Source organism: Panicum hallii, chromosome 8 (genome assembly GCF_002211085.1).
Source record: "Panicum hallii strain FIL2 chromosome 8, PHallii_v3.1, whole genome shotgun sequence".
NCBI classification, from domain to species: domain Eukaryota; kingdom Viridiplantae; phylum Streptophyta; class Magnoliopsida; order Poales; family Poaceae; genus Panicum; species Panicum hallii.
The window spans coordinates 2524399-2543180 of NC_038049.1; the positions used below are offsets into that span (position 1 = coordinate 2524399).

The 18782-nt window shown below is 47.4% G+C and overlaps 1 protein-coding gene across 1 annotated transcript; it reads left to right on the plus strand.

The window, feature by feature from the left end:
- The first annotated feature begins 1767 nt into the window (after window positions 1-1767).
- LOC112901907 (NDR1/HIN1-like protein 1) lies at window positions 1768-3372 on the plus strand. The gene has a single exon (XM_025970771.1). It carries the CDS (start codon window positions 2003-2005, stop codon window positions 2630-2632), a length of 630 nt encoding a protein of 209 aa, XP_025826556.1. The 5' UTR covers window positions 1768-2002; the 3' UTR covers window positions 2633-3372.
- Window positions 3373-18782: the final 15410 nt, after the last annotated feature.

The following is an 18782-nucleotide window of genomic DNA, read 5'->3' on the forward strand; positions in this document are numbered from 1 at the left end:
CGACCGTCCGGTCCGGTCCCCGGAGCGGCGGAGCGCAACAACAGAAACGTCCCGGTCGGTCGCCACGCGTCCCTGTCCTCCGCTTTGATTTCTTGTTACTCCGCCCATCCATGATATGATCGCATAGCAGTAGCATTCACTCTGGATCATAAATGTGCCGCGGTGCTCGGCCGCTCGGTCGTCGATCTCTGGCCGGCCCCGTTCGGTCGCCGCCGGCGGCGCTGCCCCGCCGCGCCGCGCACCGGAGGAGAAAGTTGCGTCCCCTGCGCTTTGCTACGCTACGGCTTTCCTCGATCGCTTCGTTGTTTTTTGTACAAGTGGTGGGAGAGGAATCCGTGACGCGCAGACCGTCGTGTTGGTTACGCCGCGTGCCAATGCGGCGGGTTTCTTCTGCAGACACAAAGGTAAGGGAAGCGGAGGCCGTGGCGGTAGGCCGGCGGAATCGGATTCTAGCCCAAACAAAAGAAAAGAAAAGTGGCGACCCGCGAGAAGCCGAGAACTGACGAGAACAGATGGAGCCGGCACGGCATGGGCACCGACTCGGGCGCGCACGAAAGCCGCTCCCATCTTCTGCAAATGCGATGCCGCCACCCGGGGGAGACGGCACGGGAGGCGCCGAGGCGCGCCGCGTGCTGCTTGCCATGCCAGGGCGTGGTGCGTGCGGTGACACACCCGCGTGCGGCGTGTCGGTCTCTGTGGCTGCTGCTGCGCCCGGGGCACCAGACCCATTCTTTCTACGGTCGTCGGTGCCCGAGTGGCTTCACGTGAAATTGCTGTGCGGGGTCCGGAGAAGGAAAAAAGAGAGGCCCTCTCCGGTGTACGGAGACCGGAGGCAGGGTCAGGGCGTCAGGCATGGCCTTTACAGCCACCGATCGAGCTCTTTTCTTCTCCCCTCGATCGAGCTCCGTCCTATGATTCGCGGTGGCCCGGTCCTCCGCGACCAGCGCCCGTGCCGCGTCGACTGTGCAGTCGGCCGGCCGGCTGCGCCGTGCGCGCTGCCGCGCTGGCCTCCGGTGGCGCGCACGCCCACGCCCACGCACGCCGCGGTACGCTGTGGGCGCCACTCGCACGCCGGCGACGACGCGCGTTCCAGGGCGCCGCGTCGTCAGGCGGTCGCCTCCAGCTCGTGCGCGCTCGATCCAGTGGGCAGGCGCCGGCCGGCGGCCGGGCGTACATCTCCTCACGCCGCCCTGATCTTCATTCTGTAATTCTTTTTCCTGTTTCGATTGAATTCAATGCATCCACGCTACGGTCCGTTCCATCCTCTATGGCTCAACCGTCCTCCTTCCTCCCATCCCATGTGGGGGTGGTGCACGGATCCATGCATGATCGGACACCAATGATGCACATTCCCAGTTGCTGCTGCCGCGCACGGTGCCATGTTCATGACACCAACCATCTATCCTTGTGCAAATGTGCAGAGACGTGCACCACACCATCTTCCATGCATGTCTCGGCAGCAGCTCCTTGTCACAACTTACCGAAACTGTGCGCGTGGACAGAACCCGTGGTCATCTCTGGTGCTCCTCCTTTTGGAGAAAAGAAGAAAAGATCGTCCAGCCATGGTTTCCGCCCTTATCAGAGTGGATTGCAACGTCTGTGTCTCCATGTTTGGAAGGCCAGAAATCTATGATTTGGACGTGCATCATATAGAAAGAAACTTTACAAATTTCTAACAAATACTATACGTTACAAAAAATAAGAAGAAACCCTTCACCTAAATTCACACCCTAATAAATAAAATCAAGATGAGAGAAAACAAAGGCTCTCTATCAGTGATGATATCTCAGGCAAGCCGAGCCAGACACATCCCGGGCAAAGGGGAAAGCCCCTCGACATGGACCTTTCTTTCCCTCCTCCATGATTTCAACATGAGCTGAAACAAAGAGTGACCAATATACTAATAAGTGCCATCCCCAACCAAGCAGCCACACACCCAGCTCACAGTCACAGCCTCCTACACCAGCACACACAGCTCCAGCGAGCGAGCCAGCCGCCAGCCATGAGCAAGGACTGCGGCAACCACGGCGACGACGAGTTCAAGCAGACGTTCCGGCGCCTGCTGGGCGTGCTCCTGGGCCTCGCCCTCCTCGTCGGCCTCATCGCTCTCATCGTCTACCTGGTCCTCCGCCCCACGCACCCGCGTTTCATCCTCCAGGACGCCGCGCTCCGCCAGCTCGACCTCTCCAACGGCTCGGCCCCGCTGCTCTCCACGGCGGTGCAGGTCACCGTCGCCTCCCGCAACCCCAACGCCCGCGTTGGCGTGCACTACGACCGCCTCGACGTCTACGCCTCCTACAAGTACCAGCAGGTCACGCTCGCGTCCGGGCTCCCGCCCGTGTACCAGGGCCACGGCGACGTCGACGTCTGGTCGCCCGTCCTGGCGGGCCCGAACGTGCCGTTCGCGCCGTTCCTCGCCGACGCCATGAGGAAGGACATCGCCAACGGGTACCTCATCATGGAGGTCAGGATCGACGGACGCGTCCGGTGGAAGGTCGGCAGCTGGACGTCCGGGCACTACCACATCTTCGTCACGTGCCCGGCCTACTTCATCGGCAGCGGCGGGTCCAGCGTCGTCGGGGCGCACGGGCTCAGGTTCCAGACCGCCACCTACTGCCGTGTCGAGGTCTAGCTTCCCGTAACGGCATGCTCTGCTTCCATTGCTCCGGCGAGGTAGGCCAGCTTGTTGCGTGTGTGCATACCGGAAACAGGGGGGGGGGGGGGGGTGGTAAATTGTAATAAAGGGTGGTATATAAAGGTAAAAAAGTGGAGGTAATTTAGAGAGTGGTTTAACTAGTCTTGGTTCATATAAGTATGTTTTTTTTGGGGTTGCATCTTTGTTCAGTTCCTCGTTCAAAATTGTTCATAAACCAAAAGAGTGTCATGGTTTAAAAAAAATATCCTTTTTTTTTCTATTTTGCAACTTGGGCATTGCCTTATTCCTTTGCTTTTAGATATGCTGTGTCCTTATTGAATTGATGATAATTTAGCATATCTTCTGTGTGGGGATTAGAAAAGTTTAGGTAGATTGCAAGTCGATTGCAAATCAAATACATGAGTTCAGTTCCAAGCCTCCAATGGAGAGATTTTGCTTTGGAATTACGTTGGTGGCAACAACCCAAACTCCGGCGTCCATCCAAGTCCGGCCGGGGTTTGGTGAGAGGAGGCAAGTACGGATTGGGACCTGGGATCACGGCTTGTGCAGGTAGCTCATTAGTCCCTCTCTTAGCTTGGAGATCCAAGGAAACTTCACAAAAGTTAGAGAAGCCTAAAAGTTTGTGTGTGCTGTCTTCTCCATGTGACCATGTGGTCATGTGGAAGACAAACTGTACTTGGAATGATTATGTATCCATATCATTGGATTTTCTTTTTTTTGATGGGATATCATTGGGTTTTTCCAGCTGTCTCATCAATCTACACTGCTCCATCTTACAGCAGGAGCAGTGATAGGAGTTGAGTTTAGCTGTATTACCTGATTAACAATGCAGGCAGTGATTCCTTAAAAAAAAAGGTACGATGCAGCAATTGAGCAGTTTGAACATTTACAGAGTTTTTAAGTTGAGGAGCAGGCTGTATCTGTTTTAGTTTACAGTGAACAAACTGGATGCCGAGCAGATTGTCGAGGTGTTTTTTTTTTTTTGAAACGAAAGGTAGTCCCGGTGGTGCATGAATATTTTTCAGTGCACGACTAGGTTTTACTGATGTAACTGTAAGATAGGGATGGTGACATTTACGTGATAGCAACTAGCAGCCGTCCGTGGCCCAAATTTCCACTAATCCATCATCTGCCTTATGTTTCTTTACCAAGAAAACTGGAGAAGAGGAAAGAGACTTTTGAGGCAGGTGGACCACCGATGTTGGGATCTTCAGGAAATGAGACGTCAGGCTACAAAAGCATACATGTACATAACCTAGTAGTCAGTCTCACAGCAGCATTTCCTGTGCAATGTAATTACCGACAAAGACAAGTTAAACAAGTCAAAGCCGGTGGAGAACTTTAAATAGGTCGCATGTCGATTGCGAATCACAGACACGAGTTCAGCTCCAATGGAGAATTTGGAGTCACATCGAGGGGCAAGTTTGGTGCCACCAGCCCAGCCGTCCATCCATGTCCGGCCGGCGTTTGGTGAATACGAGGGAAGTACGGTTTGAGACTTGGGGATCCATGCAGCTGCAGAGGTTAGTGATTAGTTTCACTCTAATCAATGGGATCCCAAGAAATTCTGAAGATCAGAGTAAATCCAAGAGCATTTTCGCTGTCATCTCCATGTCTCTGGGCGGGGGTCCTCAGCTGTGTCGTTCTGATCTGTACTAGCCCGGTCCATGGTGTTCTGTATGCTTAATGATGCAGTTAGCGAAGCAGCTAGAAAGAACAGTTGCAGAATTGTTTAACTAGAGTGCAGGCTGCATCTTTTTTTTTTTCAGCAGAGAAGATACGGAGCTCAAAGCAGAGTGGCCCTAGTGTCCGATTTTCCAGTGGAGCCTGTTACTGATGTAAGCCTTGGGCATGGTCATACATGATAGCAGCATCCGGTGGCCCAGGCCGCGGCTTACGCAGGTCGGCCCCACCACAGGCGGCCACGGCGTGGATGCCCGACACGTCCGGCTTCGGGGACGGCGCCGTCCAGGGAGAGGCGCCGCCCGGCCTGCTCGAGCTCGCGCATGAGCTTCACCTGGGCCCGATCGCGGCAGGAACAGCCGCCGATGGCCCAGCGGCCAGCCGCTTGCATCCAGATTGGAGACCTTTGGGGTGGGGGGGATGGGCCGGCCCATGTATAAAGCCCACTGTATCATGACCCTCTGGCATCTCCACGACAACCGACTATTCTGTTCAGAGAGTAGGAGAGCTTCGTAGAGAACCTCACACATACAGTACTGAACTCATGCCGCACGCCCAGGGATTTTGCTCATATGATCTCTGGACACTGGTTTAGAGTCTTTGTCTTTTGAGGCGAGTTTAGAGTCTTTGTTTCAAGGCTTCGATCCATGTTCTTTCATTCTTCGGCTTGATCCTTCAACCCGTGATCCATGTTTCAAGTCTCCAGACCTGATCTCCTGTTGCTTAAGAACATGTCGAGAGGGATTGAAGAAGCGTTGGGAGCTACGCGCTGGCTAGTGCTGCTGCATCCATCCATGATCCATGTGCATGCGTTCCTCTCACTCTTTATTCCTCTGTTTCTTTTTCTGGCTCTGTTGATTCAGGGTATAGGCCATAAACGACTTTCGACGAGTGGACTTCTTGTCTGACACTCTCATGTCTGAGTCCATGTCGAGAGTTTTATTTATGGCCTCGATTAGTAGCTAGGTTTGATGGGTAGGTACCCCATTTATCTCCACCTACCTAAAACCAATGTGCTTAATTTTGAACTCGAGCTGCTTGAGTCGCTGCGTCAATGGCGATCGACGAGAGCGATCCGGTCCCTTCCCTGGCTGGCAGGCGCGCAGCCTCCATCTTCTCTTCTTCTTCTTCTTCTTTCCAGGTTAGTGACCTTGTTCTATATGCATGCAGATCTCCATATCCACTGTTCTTTATTTGTTAATTCACTATATATCTTACCATGTTGGTGCCTTTGACCTTTGAGTTCTATATAACGTTCGAAAAAACAAACGTTGAGTTCTAGATACCGTTAAATTACCTGATATCTTTGGAATTACAGAAACTGTGGGTGCGGAATAGGGGCTAAGTTTCCTGATTTTGTTAACCTCGTTTGGAAAATAATTTAAATCCAAGTGAGGGGTGTTCCATATTTATAAAGAGCAATACAAGAGTAATATATGATGTATGTCTTCCAAAGCTGATGCGCTTTAATTTTGAGAGATTTACTGAGAGTTATTGTATGGACTTGGCCCATATATATATATACACATATACATATATACATATATATACACACACACACATGTACATCTAATGATCAGCTAACTGCAGGGCTGTGTGAGGAATTAGAAAAGGGCATCAGAAACTTTTGGTGGGGAGCAGAGAAGGGCCAACGCAAGACTCATTGGATTGCGTGGGATAAGTTTACAAGATCGAAAGACAGAGAGGGTTTGGGTTTCAGAGATCTGCAGATCTTCAACCAGGCTCTGCTGGCTAGACAGGCGTGGAGATTGCTGGTCTTCCCTGACAGCTTTATGTGCAAAAATTTTGAAAGCTCGGTGTTGGAAATAAATTCTGTTAAGATATTGTGATCTTCACTGTTAAGAAAAACGTTTAAACCATCTAAACGTGATTAAGGAAACCTAATGATATACCCTAATGGGCTGTGATCAGCAGGTCCATTAGGCCTGTTTCCAGAGGCTGGCCCCCAGCCCCACAGTGCCTATAAACATAAGGTCGTGGTTAGCACCCTGATGACCTAATTAATCTCAATCTAAAACCCTAGCCACCGCTAGTCTGATCGCTAAGGGCATTGGAGGGGTTTGGAAGGCCAAGCACTCCCGTTGGCGCCCGGAGGACGCCGATTCGCCGCTGCATCTCCTACACCGACAAGAACGCCTACTTCCTCTACGGATCAGGCGTAAATGGCTGCTGCAACTGCTAACGCTGGTATAAAGATTACCGTTTATTCCGCATTAGATTGATTTGTCATGAACTAGGTTATGTTAAGATTCTGGATAATCTTGCCGTTAATTTTAAGTTTTTGGCAATTCTAACAATCGGTATCAAGAGCCATCTTAACCTAGTCATGCACGGTCAAATTTTGAGCCAAGTTTATGCCTCTGTTTCGTCGGTTTTAAGATGCAAAGGTGCTGTGCAGATTAGATCCTATTGCACAGTTAAGGTTAATTCATGTTTTAGACGCAATTAGTCCCTGCAGAAAGGTTTTATGTGTTAATCATGCTTGATTAGATCTAAATCATGGTTAATTAGTTTTCTGATCACGAGATTAGATCTAATCTAATTCGTTTTATGTCAAATTTAAGTTTAATCTTGATCTGTTAATGCTAAGTGTCTCGGATTAGATGCAAAGGTTTAACATTTATTCTAATTCATGGTTAAACCGAGATAAAATTGATGATTAGCTATGCAATTAAAGTTAGGGCATGCTGCTAATTAATCTGTTCCCAAATTAGATCTCTGTTCATGTTTAATTTCCGCAAAATAAGATTCAAAATCATGAACAAGATGCATAAGTAAGCATTGAGAGGAAGGGGAATACAAATCTCAGATCCCGTCATGAACCCTAACCCAAAAAAAAAAAAAATCACCTGCGCGCGGCCGCCGGCAGCCCGCGCGCCGCTGCTGGGCCAGCGCGCCAGCGCCGCTGCTGGGCCCGCCCGCGCGGCAGCTGCACCCCGCGCGCGCCGCCCGCTCCCGCAGCGCCACGCGGCCGCCCCGAGCGCGCAGCCAGCGCGCCAGCGCCGCTGCTGGGCCCGCCCGCGCGGCAGCTGCACCCCGCGCGCGCCGCCCGCTCCCGCAGCGCCACGCGGCCGCCCCGAGCGCGGCAGCCCACGCGCTGCTGCTGGCCCGCGCGACAGCCGGCGCCCGCCACGCGGCACCCGCGCGGCCGCCCTGAGCGCGCTCCAGCGCGCGGCAGCTGGCGCCCGCCTGCGCGGCAGCCCGCGCGCCTGCCCGCGTGGCCCCGCGCGGCCGCCCCGAGCACGCTCCAGCGCGCCTGCCCGCGCGGCAGCCGGCGCTCGCCCGCGTGGCAGCCCACGCGCCGCCCGCGTGGCCCCGCGCGGCCGCTCCGAGCGCGCAGCCCGAGCGCTGCCGCGCGCGCCGCTGCGCCGCCTCGCGCGCCGCCGCGCGCCAGCGCCGCCCCCAACGCTGCCTCTGAGCGGCGGCTGTGCCCGGGGGTGGGAGAGGATGAAGTGGAGTGAGAAAGTTAGGGTTTCATTCCGACCGAGCTGTTTTATATGAGCTGCCGTAAGTTTCTGGCCGTTCGATCGGAATGGAGCGTCCAGATTTATCCGCATTAGGGTTTCCGCGGGATGGGCCAAATGGGCCTAATGTGCAGATTGGGCTGCGCGTATAGAAGGGATTTTGGGCTGTTTTACGAGTTTTAGCCCAGTCATGGATTTAAGGAGTGGCTTAAGAACAAAGGTACAATTACTGATTATGTATCTTTTATTGATGAATCGTTCTTAGTGAATTTTTCTCCTAATACTTGGTGGATTGACTCAGGTGCCACTGTGCACATTTCCAATTCACTGCAGGTATTCAGTTCGATCCGAACTATAAGAGAGGGGGAGCGAAGCCTAAGAGTGGCTGATGGCAATGAAGTGAAGGTTGAAGGCATTGGGAGCTTCGATTTGGAGTTACCAGGCGGCTTCAACCTTAGTTTGCATGATGTTCTTTATGTTCCCAGTTTGAAGAGAAACCTTATTTCTGTTTCGCGTTTAGATAAGTCGGGACATATTTGTGAGTTTGGCAACTCTGTGTGCAACATTAAATTTCATAATTTAAGTGTGGGCCTTGGTCATTTGCAAGGCGATCTTTATTTGCTCTCTCTTGATAATGTTTATTCTGCAATGAATGTGGATGATGTATCGCATAAGCGTAAGCGTGATAATGAGACTTCTTCGAAATTGTGGCATTGTCGTTTGGGCCACATTTCGAGGGGGAGAATTGAGCGTCTCATAAGAGAAGAGATACTCCATTCATTAGATCTCTCAAACTTAGATCAACAGTGCGTTGATTGTATTAAGGGGAAATTCGCTAAGACAATTAAGAAAGGAGCTACTCGGAGTTCGGGCCTATTAGAAATAATTCATACTGATATTTGTGGCCCGTTCCCAGTAAAGTCTGTTGATGGTTTTGACTCGTTCATTACTTTCACAGATGACTTCTCTCGTTACGGTTATATTTACCCCATTCGTGATCGATCCGAGTCATTAGATAAATTCAAAATATTCAAAGCTGAAGTGGAAAATCAGCATAATGTCACTATTAAATTAGTGAGATCGGATCGAGGTGGTGAATATTATGGGAGACATACTCCATTCGGCCAAGTACCTGGACCATTCGCTAAGTATCTTGAAGAGAATGGTATAAAGGCCCAGTACAGTATGCCGGGCGAACCACAGCAAAATGGAGTTGCTGAGCGTCGTAATCGTACACTAATGGATATGGTACGTAGCATGCTTAGTTATTCTACTTTATCTGTGGAGCTGTGGATGGAAGCATTAAAAACAGCTGCGCACGTACTAAATCGTGTTCCTTCCAAATCTGTGCCAAAAACACCTTATGAGTTGTGGTTTGGGAAGAAACCATCGCTTAATTATTTACGTGTGTGGGGCTGTCCAGCCGAAGCTAAATTATTTAATCCACAGCAAAAGAAATTAGATAATAAGACGGTGAGCTGCTATTTTATCGGATACCCTGATAAGTCCAAGGGATACCGATTCTACTGTCCTGATCGCCTCACTAAGTTCGTTGAGACCAGGCAGGCTGTATTTCTAGAGGATGCAGGAATCAGTGGGAGCTTTCCGAGGAGGGAAATTAATCTTGAAGAAATACGGGCTGAGCTTCCCATTCCCGTAATTCAAGAAACAGTAACACCTCAGTTAATGCCGCTGTTTGTTCCTTCCGTTCAGAGTACACCATCTGATCAGATTACGCCTCCTGATCAGAGTACTAGTGCTACTCCGCATGTTGAAGTAGCTCCTGAGCCTGCGAGCGAACAACAAGCTGAGCAAATGGCGCCTAATGCTGAAGATGAGAACCCTGTCGAGGTGCCTCAGGCTGCACCTCAACCAGCACCTCAGCCTGTAGAACCATTAAGAAGATCACAGCGGGCTAGGAAAAAGACAGTTTTCCCTGATTATGAGACATACTTAAGTGAAGATATGTATGATATTGGGAAAGCTGATGATCCAAACACGTTTAAAGAGGCAGTATCATGTGAGAACTCTGCCAAATGGGTTGAGGCCATGGAAGAAGAGCTTAAGTCCATGAGTTCTAATGATGTTTGGGATCTGGTAGATATTCCTAATGGAGTCAAACCAGTAGGCTGTAAATGGGTCTACAAGACTAAACGTGATTCTAAAGGGAATGTCGAACGATTCAAAGCAAGGCTTGTAGCCAAAGGTTTTACACAAAGGGAAGGGGTCGATTATAATGAAACTTTCTCCCCTGTGTCTAATAAAGATTCATTCAGAATCGTTATGGCGCTAGTAGCTCATTATGACTTAGAGCTACATCAGATGGATGTCAAAACTGCGTTCTTGAATGGTGACTTGGATGAGACCATTTTCATGGCACAACCGGAAGGTTTTGTTGTGAAGGGCAAGGAACATTTAGGATGCAGACTTAAGAAATCTATTTACGGGCTTAAGCAAGCGTCAAGACAGTGGAACCTTAAATTCGATCAAGTGATTAAGAAATTCGGATTTAAGGAGAATGATGTAGATAATTGTATCTACACTAAGATAAAGGGTGGTAAATTTATAATTCTAGTGCTTTATGTGGATGATATCCTATTAGCGAGCAGCGATAAGCGTATGCTGCATGAGACAAAGGGATTTCTTTCATCCAACTTTGATATGAAAGATCTTGGTGAAGCCTCTTATGTTCTGGGCATTGAGATACACCGAGATAGGACCAAAGGAGTACTAGGATTGTCTCAAAAGGCATATATTGAGAAAATGCTTAAGAGATTTAATATGGATAAGAGTAAGGCCACACCTGTTCCATTAGCGAAGGGCGATAAGTTTAATGAAGCCCAATGTCCTAAGAACCAATTGGAATCAGATGAGATGAAGGACATACCTTATGCTTCAGCTGTCGGAAGCCTGATGTATGCACAAGTCTGTACGCGTCCTGACTTGGCTTTTGCTACCGGAATGTTTGGAAGATATCAGAAAAATCCCGGTAAGGTCCACTGGGTTGGTGTCAAGAAGGCATTACGTTACTGCCAAGGCACTAAAGACTTCATGCTCACATACAGAAGATCAGATAACCTTGAAGTTGTGGGTTATACTGATGCTGACTTTGCTGGATGTGTGGATAGTAGGAAATCTACGTCAGGATATATCTACACGTTAGCTGGTGGAGCTATATCATGGAAAAGCTCTAAGCAAAGTTTAGTTGCAGCGTCGACGATGCAAGCTGAATTTGTAGCATGCTATGAAGCAACTGGACAGGCTGTTTGGCTTAAGAATTTTATTCCGGGCCTCAAGGTAATTGACAGCATTACGAAACCTATAACGTTATACTGCGATAATCAGTCTGCAGTATTCTTTTCGAGTAACAACAAGTCAAGTGGTGCTTCCAAACACATTGACCTTAAGTATCGTGTTGTGAAAGAAAGATGCCAGGATCGAACCATTAAGATTGAGCACATAAGAACTAATTCTATGTTAGCGGATCCGCTCACTAAAGGCTTACCACCGAACGTGTTTAAGCAGCACGTTACTAATATGGGTTTGGTGGATAGTCTTTAGGTCCTGGTTTAGGGCCACTATAACTCCCAACTAATGAATAAGCGTTCTACCGAGGTGTTTCAGTGAGACTGTGGGTAATGGGGTCCCAGTAGTGCATCAAGCTACTGACGACGCATTGGTCCGGTACTTTCTGTTACTACTAAGGATGAACATTAGTATGATACGAACATTAGTCTTAACCGTTCGATCAAGTGGGAGAATGTTGGAAATAAATTCTGTTAAGATATTGTGATCTTCACTGTTAAGAAAAACGTTTAAACCATCTAAACGTGATTAAGGAAACCTAATGATAAACCCTAATGGGCTGTGATCAGCAGGCCCATTAGGCCTGTTTCCAGAGGCTGGCCCCCAGCCCCACAGTGCCTATAAACATAAGGTCGTGGTTAGCACCCTGATGACCTAATTAATCTCAATCTAAAACCCTAGCCACCGCTAGTCTGATCGCTAAGGGCATTGGAGGGGTTTGGAAGGCCAAGCACTCCCGTTGGCGCCCGGAGGACGCCGATTCGCCGCTGCATCTCCTACACCGACAAGAACGCCTACTTCCTCTACGGATCAGGCGTAAATGGCTGCTGCAACTGCTAACGCTGGTATAAAGATTACCGTTTATTCCGCATTAGATTGATTTGTCATGAACTAGGTTATGTTAAGATTCTGGATAATCTTGCCGTTAATTTTAAGTTTTTGGCAAATCTAACACTCGGTACTATCCAAATGGTGATTTGTTGGATACTGCATTCCCATCCCAAGTATCTCCAACATGGAAGGCCATCATGCATGGGCTGGAGCTTCTGAAACAGGGGGTAATTTGGCGTGTGGGGTCAGGAAAACAGATAAAAATATGGAGGCATGCTTGGATTCCAAAACCTCATTCTCTCAGGCCATGCAGGAGTATTCGACCATGTCGATTGAAGTGGGTTCACCAGCTCATCGATGAGGAGTCCAGATGCTGGAAGGAGGATGTCCGGAGGAGGTTCTTCTACCAGTTCGATGTGGAGCAGATTCTAAAGTTGCAAATTCCCTGGCGTGAGGCTGATGATGTGGTAGCTTGGCATTATGAAAAATCAGGAGTTTTCTCGGTTCGCAGTGCATAACGATTGGGAGTAGATCTCAGAGATTTGGGCAGCATTACTTCTAGCAGTTCTAGTCCGGATGGAGGCAGGCCTGCATGGAAGAAACTCTGGAAGCTCCTGATGCCCCACAAAGTACGCATTTTTTGCGTGGAAATTGATTCATGGTGGCCTGGCCACCAAAGTCAACAAGAAGAGGAGGAAAATAGTGCAGGAAGCAGTTTGTGATATCTGTGGTCGCGAAGAGGAGACAGAATTCCATGCTGTTGTTAGCTGTGGCCATTGCTGTCAACTTGAGGAAGGCCATGCAAGAGATTTGGCCTCTGCCGCCGGAGGATATGCTGAACTTTTCTGGGCCTGAGTGGCTTTTGATGCTGATTGACAGAGTTGATGCACATATCGCGGTACGGATCCTTCTGGTTCTATGGAGGGCTTGGTTTGCGAGAAACGAACTAGTGCATTCTAACAAATGGCTAACGAGTAACGACGGAGGGATCTGTTTCCTTCCTGTCAAGCTATTGGGATACACTGTTCACCATCCGGCACCATGGCCTGGAGGACATGAAAGGCAAGAAACAGGTGGGGGCAGCTCACATGCAGGGGAAGGAGAGTGTGTGTCGCCCTTGGCGGCCTCCGTATATCGACTGGGTGAAGATCGGTGCCTACTCTGATCCTCGGGTGAAGAAGGTATTGGCGTGGTGATTAGAGACCATCAGGGACAGGTGGTTCTTACAGGTTGGAAATTCATCTCTTCGGCTAGCTCAGCCGACAGGTGGAGGCGTTGGCATGCAGGGAAGGACTGGCTCTTGCTGCGGAATGGGCTCCGCTCAGGGTCATTCTCGAAGTCGGACTGTGTAGCTGTGATCAAGTCCCTGAAGTACCCGCAGCACCAACGGTCGCCGTCCACCTTCATCATCCAGGAGGCACTAGAAGAAGCTTGTAAGCTGCCCAGCATCCTTTTTCTGCAGATAGGGAGAGAGCAGAATTGTGGCGCCCATGAGCTAGCGCAGATGGCTAAACGTATTCGCCATAGCACTGTTTGGAGAGAGCGAGTGCCGGTCTGTGTCGAGCAGTTCGTTGCTCATGATGTAAACATTCCTGTCAATCCTTAATAAAGCTCTCTCTTTCGCAAAAAAAAAAAAAAACTGGGGTCGGTCAATCTCCATCAAGTGAACCAATAGCATAGTTGCGTGTTGCAGCGTTGGAGAGAGCTCCTTATTGCTGCTTCGACGCCTGGCCGTGAACCAGCCACGTCGAGCCGTGTGTGTTGCAGGCCTCTCCATCTTCTTTTAGCTAGGTTATTATTAGTCAACATTCAATCGATCACTACACCAGTGCCCAGAGCTCCCTCTCTCATCTCGTCGACGCCCAAGTACTTGCTGCCGCCGCCCCTCCATCGTCTTCTCTCAGGTTAGCCAACGATCGACGACTGCCAGTGCCCAGCAGCTCCCTCTCTCTCCCTTGACGCCGAAGAAGTACGGACGGCTTGTCGACCTTCCGCTCTCTCCCTCTCTCTCCATGCATCCTATTTTTTCAAATCATAGCATGCATGTAAATCACCTGATCATGAGTCTCTGCTGTGGTCTCTGACGATGATTGATGAACCGCCTGATCTATTGGTGGTCTTGTTTGATTGATGCAGTCGTACATGACAACGAATGGATTGTGAAGCTAGTGCACGCGACCTGTTGGAACGTATGCTACTTGACAGTAGTGCAGAGCCGACAGCTCTGCCACTATCACTTCTACGATCCATCACGAATAACTTCTCCGATGATCAGCAAATTGGCAGTGGTGGGTTTGCGGTTGTTTACGAGGTATTGATCAGTACTATCAACTGCACTGCATGCAGGGAATACTTCAGAGTGGGACTGTCGCTGTGAAAAGGTTGTCCCTAGCACTCGATATGGACGAGAACAACTTCAACCAAGAGGTCAGTAGTCTGATAAGGGTGAAGCACAAAAATATCGTACGGTTCCTGGGTTATTGTGCTGACACGCAAGGAAAAGTCGAGAAGTACATGGGGAAGATGGTCATTGCAGACGTGCGGCAAAGGTTGCTCTGTTTTGCGTTTATGCCAAATGGGAGTCTTGATAAGCACATCAACGGTATGTTCCTTTTTATATTTATGTATTTATAACAAAAATCGTTTCACATTGGCAGAATTTCTTTTCTTTCTTGCTTTGGTAAGGATACCTTTTCTTTTGATGAGTGTCTGCTCCGAGCAAACGCATCAGATAAATTCTTTGACATCCTGCATATTAAAGACTCACTCCATTAGTATTACTGATAGATGAGATAATTTAGACTTCAAGTATTCAAATCCTTGCTCCCCCTTTTGCATAAGAACTAAAATAAAGTAATCTTCTATACAATTTGCAGATGCATCCAGAGGACTTGAATGGAGGACATGCTATCAGATAATCAAGGGCATTTGTGAGGGTTTACATTATCTTCACCAGCAGAAAATTGTTCATTTAGATCTGAAACCTGCAAATATACTGCTGGACCATAGCATGGTGCCTAAAATTGCTGATTTCGGTCTGTCAAAGTTCTTTGATGAAACACAAACCCGGGCCATAACTTCAAAAGTTGTTGGAACACAGTAATACCTAAGCATCTTTAAGAACAAATTTTATATCCGGAGGTCATGGATATATATGCGGCATTATGCAATTCTTAAGTTACTTAGACCATAAAATTTTCCTTGCAGGGGATATATGCCGCCAGAATTCTATAGCGGAGTACTGAGCACGTCTTCAGCCACCAGTGGTTCTACGCTTTACAAACAGGACTTACATGTACATGCAGTGCTTACAACAGGATTACAAGAACGCGAATGAAAAACATAAAACGACTATCACATGCCACCTGCAGACTTGTAATGTAATGGATTATTAGTTAATAGCTGGTGCTCCGGTAGATAATCCATCCATCATTGTCTGCTTATTATCGATTGTCTCTTTTTGAATCATCTTTAAGTGATTTTTTTAGGGGAGATGGACAAAAGGAAAAGGAATTTATTTTAACCCTATGAATCGCGGCGCCCTTCCAGACCAATCACGGTGTCCACATCAGTAAAAAAAAAAATTCACCGTCCGGATAGCAGATTGACGGCACTCGGTATTGGCTTAGCGCTCGTGGTCCTCAACTCGCTCAGTAGTCTACGCGTCAGCTCTCCGTTTGTTCACAGGAAAATATCATACTCCAGAAGCCTCGACTCCTCGTCTCCCTCGCCAGAGCGTAACTCCGGCCGTCCGCAACGCACCGCCCTCCTAGTCCCGCGGCGTACTGCCCCATCTGGCAGTTTCCCCACCGCGGCGACGCTCCGCCTCGCCGGCTCTCTACCTGCACTGACGAGCCCTGCCGTCGTCTCCCTCGTCGGCCTCCTCCACTACTTCAGCCCCCAAGGCCCCAATACGGCAAGACTACCTGCTGTTGCAGCAATTCATTTACCTACCTTTTTTGTTATACCTATTCCCATTTCCTGACTAACTTAGTCATTGTTTCATATCATGCTTGGGTTATATCATACTAGCTCAGTAGCTCACAAATGTTTACCTCTTTATTTCGTTGCATCAGGTTTGTCATAGCATCTCATGTCCACACTATGCAAAATTGGCATCTGCTCTACTGAGCTCGTCGCTGTGCACAAGGAACAGCTCATCAATGCCAAGAAACTCCAGGTTCTCCATTGATTTGGTCATTTTCCTGTATGACATGCTACTGTGTCCTCTTAGTTATTTCTCCAATCTTATGTGTGGATCTCCAATTTGACGAGTGAAACTAGACCCGCTCATCAAGCCAAGAGGTCACCCTGCATAGGGCCTTTGGCCACACTGGATACCCTGTCAGTGATATATCATTGATATATATTACCATGTTCACGCGTAAAGGTTGGATATATTACTACGTCCATGTGTCAATAATGATTGCTCAATTCAAAGTGGTAAACCATAGGAATCCAGGCATGTTTATCAATCGATGTGGAGGCCAATACTATTTTTAAGATGTTTCATTTAGTCAATAAGGTAATGTTTTCTGATCCAATCTGGATGGCCCTTCGCATTTCTCTCTGTCCTGTGGGGGCAATTATTTGGAGAACTTGAATATGCCTTTTGCTGCAGTTCTTTCTTTCATCCTGATCTCACATTGGCTGCCTTTATGAACGAAAATCAAATAGAACCATAGAAGGAACCGTCCTTTGTAGAGAGAATTTTCTCTGACACATTAGATGACTTGACCTCATGTTGACTCCCTTCGAGGCTATATATAAAACTAAGTGGAAGTATTTCTTGTTTTTGTGAGCTCAACTGTGTCTCTGAAAAGTTTCTTTCCTGAATAAGTTCAGCATTTCAGTCCAGTTTAACATGGCAAATTCCTGAAGTTATATAGAACAAAGAAGGTGAAATATGAGACGTCTATTCTGGAGAATCAGCGCTATCCTGCTCAACGATGTGTGTTATTGCGAATTGCATGTCAATCCCATCCTTGGATTCCAAAAAAAACATCCTATTATCTGAAGCATTATATTCACTTTGCATCTTGGTCTTATCCTACTCAAGGTAACTATCAAATCCTATAATGTGCAGTGCTGTTTTAATTTGCATCTTGGTTTTATGTTACTCATGGTAACTATCAGTTCATTAGCTACCCCGTTCTTCAATTACTTTGCATTTTGCTTTACTGTCGAATCACGATTATTAGTATGGAGATTCTAGAGCTTGTCTTGCTGTCTTGTTTTTATGTAGTTTGAACCCTGAAATCTTACGTTATTATGCTTCTCATTTAATTGACCTATTAAATATGAGGAATACAAGAGTAATTAGCTGAAAAATATATAGTGGGCTCTTCTCATAGCTAAAGGCAGAGCTCTATTTCTAAATGTAGGCATCGTCCACGTGTATTGCAAAATTGAAAAGTCTGAAAGCTTAAATTTTTTGGCACAATGAAAAATATAGATATGAAGCATTGCTCAAGAAAAAACAAAAAGTTCTTAAAATAGTATAACTGGAAAAAAAACAATGTTAGAAAATCAACCGCTTGAAATAAATCAAAATTGCTTCAGTGGAGTGATACATCTTAACAATACATGTCTTAAGACATATATTGGCGCTTAAAAGTTGAGACCTACCTGGCATTACAATGGGAGCAGATAAGTCGATGGGTCCTTTAGTTCGTGCTGGAGTAATGTTGACTGCTCAAAATCCTAATTTGTGTGGGGACCTTACTTTGCTAACAGGACAGGTAACTGTGACAATCTATTTTTAAAAATTAAATACCAGCCTTTTCTATTTACCTTTGCTTCCCCTGTTTTCTTTGTGATCCTTAAACTTTGAAAAGTCAAGTAAAAACTGTCATTGTGTTGTAAGGCTTCCTTTGTCTACTTTGTAAAGTGTACTTGGTTTCTATGCTAAGTGGAATGGACTATTCTGAAATTTGAATGTTGAGTCATGAAATTCCTTCTAGCAGAGAACAGTGGTGTCCTCATGATATATTTTGACTAAAATTCATTTGTAATCAACTGAAATACTATCATAACCATTTTACTCATCTCATAATCTACACTGACAAATCATACCATTTTCAGCAGAGCAAGCACCAGCAGATCCTCCCTCTGTCTCCATCCACGCCACCAAGACTGACTGGACTTTCGATAATATTGTCTACTTCCATGCTACCACGCATGGACTTTTTAACAACACTCAAAACTTCTCTTAATTACCTGTGTGTAAATTATATATGCATTTTTCACGCTAGCTACAGTCTATGGTTTGCCATCCTAAATTACCTATAATAACACTATATACTATATATGATATCATATCCATGTAATATTTTTACATCCACCTTGGTTTCTATTACTTGGTATCTACATAACATACAACCGTGTGGCTCCACGCGCGCCAAATACTAGTTACTTGCAAAGTGGAGATGGTATGTTTCTGGCCCAAGCAAGATCCTCCAACTGCTATGCATGCATAAAAGACAGGAGTGGCCCGGTATCAGCGCTGGGCCTGGGCCTGGCCTTTTGCCTTCGGGTAAGGCTTATGGCGTGGCATCTCTTTGCCTTGGGGTGACACACAAAGAAGATTTAGACCCTAATTAACAGGACTTTTACTTCCCAAAACAGCTCCAGTTTCTAGTGAATATTGTACTACAAAAAAGAGTTGGTTTTTTTTGTATCTTATCAAAATAAATTGGAAGCCCATAATAAAGCTAGGAAAACTAGCTTCATGGGCTCCAGCTCCTAAATAATATGCCCTTATTTTAGGCCTTGCAATTAAGGCATATGCATCTTTTTTGCTCTTCCTGCAAGGAAATTGT